Consider the following 6388-nt stretch of genomic DNA (forward strand, 5'->3'; position numbering starts at 1 on the left):
TATAAATGCAGACATAAACTTATAAAGTTCTTAAATGCAGGCATAAACCCTTTGAAACAACTATTTCATTATACTAAACATAAAAGAAAATGTATTTTATTTATTAAAAAATCAATATATTAAAGCTGAAAAATAAAATCTTCCGAAAATCAATAGACTTTCTAATCTATTTTTATTAATTGAATAGATCAATTAATAATTAAAAAAAATCAAAACCAAAACCTTAATCATGATACTAAAAATAAATGTTGCCTTAAATTGATCTGGAGAATTGTTTCCTCTGCGGACTCGCTGTGGGTTAAATGGGTGAAGAACAATATGCTCAGACATGAGAGCTTTTGGAGTGTCAAATCCACAACAGCTGGTTCCTGGATGTGGAAAAAACTCCTCAAGTATCGGCCTTTGGCGGCTTCTTTCTGTAGAACAGAGGTCAAAAATGGTTTGCAGGCATCTTTCTGGTTTGATCAATGGTCTTCTATGGGACGTCTTGTGGATGTGGCTGGGGAACGAGGGTTTATTGATATGGGGATAACTAAGCTCATGACGGTTGTAGAAGCTTGGAACAGACGTGGCCGGAGGACACACCGTCAGGATCACTATAATCAAATGGAAGCTGAACTGTCAGTGAAATATGATCGACGAACCGATATGGCTGATGAGATTCTCTGGAAAGGAAAAAATGATAAGTTCCACACAAGTTTCTCCACCAAGGATACCTGGTCCCAAATCAGGCAAACGGCTGAAGAGGTCCCATGGTATCGTTGTGTCTGGCTTACGCATTCAACACCCAAATCTGCGTTTTGTACTTGGCTTGCAATTCAACGGGGGATCGGATGGCACAGTGGTCACGTGGTGATAGAGGGGATCAGGAGGTTTGTGTGTTATGCAATAATGCTGCAGAAACAAGGGACCATTTATTTTTCTCTTGTAGTTTCAGTTCAGAAATTTGGACAGATATAGCTACTGGTATCTACGGTTCATGGTTTTCCACTACATGGTCCTCGATAATTGACTCGACCTGCAGCAACTGGAGTGATAAGACTATGCAGTTCCTCGGATCCTCTGTTCTGCAACAAACGATCTACACACTCTGGCATGAGAGAAATGGGAGGAAGCATGGCGATAATCCCAAACCTGCTACCAGCCTTATTCAGCTCATTGATAAACACATGAGGGACCAACTTCTGGCCATTGGACTCAAGGGAGATAGGCGCTACGACTCTAGCCTCCTACAACGGCTAGGCACTCGATTTGATACTTAATTTTATCCATATTAAACTTCAAACTCTCAATAATGTGATGCACTAGTTGTAAAACAGTATTTTTACTTTTGAATATAATTTAACATTATTTCAAAAAAAAAAAAAAATACTAAAAATAGAGGGAGGGGGTAAATCTACTTTTGAATAAACATACTGTAATTGTGTTGTGTTACTGTTTAGTGCTTCATAGAGGGAAGATGGCATTCGTATGAATAATATAGGTAAGCTTTATAGAGGGAAAAAGAGTTTGATAGACTCCTTTTTTTTTATATACTTAAATATATCACTGTTTCCACATCCGAAGAGAACAAAAAACAAAAGTGGATGATGGTATTCGTATGAATAAGACTAATCTCCATATTTTTGCGTATCTAATAAGACTCTCTTAATTTCCCTCAGTTTCTACTACTATCTCTTATCCTAAAAAGAAAAAAAGAAAGCAAACAGCCTAAGAGCAGGTGACGAAGGCGACAGAGAGAGGGTAAGGGAAAGTGTTGGCGTAGTGAAAAGAGAGTGTGGAGCCATAAGGCAAAGGCTTGCCGTTGTTGACAAGACAGTCGTCGTAGTGAATACGCTTGAAGACTCTTGGGTTAATCAACTTAGCTGAGCTGAACCAACCGCAGCTGATGTGGATCCTCGAAATAACGCATCCAGACATACACATGTTGGTAATCTCTACCGTGTAACCTGGTATCCCGCTCGGCATTGGTTCCGTTGCAGCTTGGTTCACCACTATGTCCGTACTCTTGCACTTGTCTCCTATCCTCTCTGGCTCTGCCCTCTTTTCTGATTTTCCTTTTTTTGTTCAAAACAACCACAATATTAAAAACAGAGGAATATTTTAATCTATATTACGTAGTTACATTGCTAAGAATATAACAATAAGTTCGAGAATTATTGGATACAAAAAAATAAAAGACTCATTCTTTCTAGCTCCATTTTCTAGTAAAACTTAATGGAATAATAACCAAAAATTATTGGAGTAGAAGAAAGAAAATATAAAGAAAAACAGATAAATACTATATCAATTTGACAGCTGGATGAAGTAGGAAGCTGTTTAAGCATTGCTCTACTCTACAGATGTATGCATACTACAGTCAATAGTCAACAAGTCACCAACTATTTTTGATTTTTCACCCAAAATTTCTTGCTTTACTAATTCTAACAAAAAAAAAAAAGATTCAAGAGCATTTGAAAAACTCAATTTTTTTTTTTTTTTTTTTGTTAAAGACTCAAATCTTAAGATGATGTAATTTGTATTTATTCCACAGATGATATAAGTCATGAATAATAGGGTCCACAAAAGTATAACGAACAAAAGAAACAAAAGGGGAGCAAGAAAACATAGACGTGCGAAAGACTGACGACGACGCTGTGACAAAAATACAAACAAAAAAGGACTAAACGCATCAAGTAAGGTGTGAGTGTTTGTTTACAAAAGAGCAAAGAGAGAGAGAGAGAGAGAGAGGAAGAAGAGGTTCTGATGCAGCATACAAAACAAACAAAATCACACCATTTCTCGAGGATCTTAACCAAAAATGGAGCAACCAAAGACAAATTTAACAAAATTCAACACAAAAGTTATATCAATCATCGATTTGGCAAAAGTAAATAAAACAAAAAAATCAAAAGTTTCAAAATTACCAGGAGAGAGAAGAAGCATCTTCCGATGATGCGAAGAGCTAGGTAACGTCGTCGTTTTAGTAAAATCCAGATTACCTCTAAGCTTTACCCCTGTGTTTCAATTTTCAAACCACCACCACGACATTAAAATACTCAGCCAGTGTTAAATTAACAATACAACAAAGTGAAATCTAAAAATCTGAATTAAGGAAGTCTCGGTAGTGTACCGGAGGCGAGAGCCGTGCCGTGAAGAAGAAAGTATGAGACAAGTATCGCCGAAATCAGAAGTCGCCGCCGGTTCATGTGGTTAGACGTCGGGAAACTAAAAAATATAGCTGATGATGATGATGATGAAGCTCTGACTCTTTCTCTCGTCTCCTTCTCTTTGTTCCGTCAACGTCGATGTTGACTATTACCGGAAAATCTGTAANAAAAAAAAAAAAAAAAAAAATCAGAGGAAAGAGAAGAGAAGAGAGTATCTTTATTTATCTATAAATAAAAATCACACGACTAGTCTTGTCTTTGCATCAATCGTATCAAATGAACAGTTGAATCTTAGGAAAATGGAGATTTTACGCGGCTCCTGATTTAACGAATCTGTTTCAAATTCTTTTTGACCAACAAAAAAAAAAATGAAAAGCGAAATGTACAGAGAAACAGAGAAGCTTAAAAAACCTAAAAATCAGAGAAAACGACGGTAAGATGATGCATTACCGGATTTTACTAGTTTCTGGAGCAAAAAGTAAACAAAAACAGTGAATAATATTCTAAAAATCAAAATCAAGCAAGGAGACGAAATCGATTCAGGAATCGAATCATAAAAGCGACTAAAATGGAGAAGAAAAAAAAAAAAGGAATCTCTCGATCGAGTTTCCTGGAAAAAAAAAATAAAGCAATCTGAATCTGACGGAAAACGAAGAGAAAGCTGGAGCGTAGTGAAACAAACAAAAAAAGTATCAACAGAGAGAGAGAGAGAGAGAGAGAGAGAGAGAGGATGATGGAGAAAATTCCAGAAAACAAAATACACATCTCTACAGATTCCATGTACTCCGTACAGTTTTTTAAAAAGAGAGTTTCTCACTCACCTTTAAGTTTCTTCGTCTGCAAGTGGTGTCGCCGAGGTCTAGAAGACGAAGCGATTTTATAGAGAGTCAGAGAGAGAGAGAAAAAAATGGATGTGGGTCTACAGTCGTATTTATAGTCCCTTCTTTTTAACAATATTTTTTTTTTTATGAATTAAAATTACCAATTTTTTTTTTAATTTTTTTTATTATTAGACATGGTAAAAGGTAGTCAATTTCGAGTATTATTAATTCACTTATGTACTTATATGTTCTATTAAATTTTGATAGTAGATTAAAGGGAACTCTTTTTGTGTGTTTTCTTCATTTATTTTGAAATGAGGATTTTTAATATATGGTATAGAGTCGTGAGTCGTTACATGGTTAATGTGGTGGACCGCTTTGATTGATACCGTTAGAAAACTTTAGGAATGAATCTCGCTTGTATCCATCCATCCATCCAACCACAAATGGGTTGGTACGTTTATTACTGATGCAGTTGGTGGTAAAACATATTCTCACAAGAAAGGGAAAAACAAAAATATCAGGAATACTACAATATAAGGGTAAAAACGTCAGTTCAATAATCATGAACTACTATTTTTTTTTCTGGATTGAGTCCGTCTGGCGGGTGCATGTGAATGAGAATGAATGATTGTCTTATATTGTTTTATGATCAGATTAACGAAGGAAGAAGATTGGGTAATTATTTGTATGCAAGTGTAGTAGTAGTTGTATTAAATTGTCACATCCTCACGTGGGAGTAAATCAGAACCACACGAGGTCTCTCTAACACGCGCCTTCAATTGCATTTATGACTCCCCCCCCCCCCCGACCATGATGTTTTTGGGTACCCATTTTGTTCTTTTTTGTTATTTATATGAAACTATATCCCTCCCTTTTGTTTTTATGATGTTGTTGTACCAAATGTCTATCTATTATATAAACTTGAACCTCAAAAAAATAAGGGAATAAATTGTTTCATTTTCATGTCTTTGGGAGGGAAAATAACTCTTAAATGGGGTTGTTCACTGCATAATCAAAAGATCAACTTAGATTTGATCTTGGTGACAGGGGAAAAAAGAGTAACACTGATCAATTCGAGTCTATAAACGAAAGTGAAGGCCAAACAAAACCCAAACCAACAGACACACAAGTAAGCCAAAAAAGCGAAAAACAGAAGTGAGTTTATTTTTATTTTATTTTGACTGTCAGAGAGATCAAACAAGGGACTCGCAACATGACAAGTTGGCTTTTTCGTTTTCAACATTTGCTTTCGTTTTTTATATATATAAAAAAATCCCTAAGAGTAATGCAAATAGTACTATTTTAACAATTTTAAAAGAGTTAATTAAAATTTAGTCATTTGTCTTAGAATGCCTCTCTGTTTTAGGCACTTTACTGTTCTCGCCTTCAAAAACAAGCACTCCACCGATGTTTAAAGTCCACCTTGCCCTTCAGATCTGATGTCATTCGCTCATCGCCTTCAACACATTTCAACCGACGAGTTCAAACTGAAATTGGGGGTTGACTGTTCGAGAAGACCAGAAACACTATGAAATCCCAAGGAGTAATTCACTGCTTGGGTTCTCTATTTACAAATCTGTTAGGGTTTAGGCTTTTTTTTTTTTTTTAGATTTTCGTTAAGATTATTCACTCAGTAATCGAATCTGCAATTCTCGCTGCCGACGGATCACCAGTTCTCTCCACAACTTTTTTGCGATTGCTGCCACCTTCAAATCTCTGCAGTTTTCACAGTCGTCGGATATACAGGTTTGAGCTTTGAGGTTTCTCCACCACGTACCGTCTTCACCACCACCAGATTCACGCTCATTCAGGAGGGGCAAAATGGTCAACAAACATTACATTTTCCACTACTATAATTGTTTTTTATGGCAAGTGCCCATTTACGAGTCAATGGCCCAAATAATGCCTACTGCGACAATAAACCCATTTTAAAAAGAATGTGAGCTTTTCAAATAGTTTTAAAAGAAAAATATCCCATATATATTGCTATTATTTTATGCATTTTGTTTGGGAATAAAGCAATAAATGCAATCAGAACGAAGGCAAGTTTTGTTTCTGCTTTTGACAGAGAGCACAATGTGTCATTGATAAAACAGAGTTTTGCAGGGGGGCTTTGGTCTGCTGCTTCTCTTTCAAACAAACCTTTGCCCATGCCCTCCCTCCTCTTCATTTATCTTTCATTTTTTCATTTTTTTTTTTGGAATGATTCCCACTTCTTTAGTTGACCTTATTTAAAACCACACACGCTTCTCTTCTTAAATAGTATATGAAAAAAAAAACTTTGAATCCCTTCTGACATCAAATAAACTAGACATTGATTCCTTCGTAATTTCGTATAGTCATATTGATATTGGTGATTGACAAAAAAAAAAAAAAAAAAAAAAAAAAAAAAAAAAAAAAAAAAAAAAAAAAAAA

The 6388-nt window shown here is 35.6% G+C and overlaps 1 protein-coding gene across 2 annotated transcripts; it reads right to left on the reverse strand.

The window, feature by feature from the left end:
* Positions 1506–4045, reverse strand: LOC104722480 (protein TAPETUM DETERMINANT 1-like). Of its 2 annotated transcripts, none has more exons than XM_010440644.2 (4): positions 3971–4045; positions 3113–3309; positions 2907–2996; positions 1506–2057 (listed from the first exon to the last, which is right to left on the reverse strand). In XM_010440644.2, the coding sequence occupies exons 2-4, from the start codon at positions 3186–3188 to the stop codon at positions 1711–1713; spliced, it is 513 nt and encodes a 170-aa protein (XP_010438946.1). In that variant the 5' UTR covers positions 3189–3309; positions 3971–4045; the 3' UTR covers positions 1506–1710. The 2 variants fall into 2 exon arrangements, with proteins under 2 accessions (XP_010438946.1, XP_010438947.1); XM_010440645.2 differs by lacking the exon at positions 3971–4045 and adding an exon at positions 3600–3872.

The sequence above is a fragment of the Camelina sativa genome, chromosome 11, assembly GCF_000633955.1.
Source record: "Camelina sativa cultivar DH55 chromosome 11, Cs, whole genome shotgun sequence".
Lineage (NCBI taxonomy): Eukaryota > Viridiplantae > Streptophyta > Magnoliopsida > Brassicales > Brassicaceae > Camelina > Camelina sativa.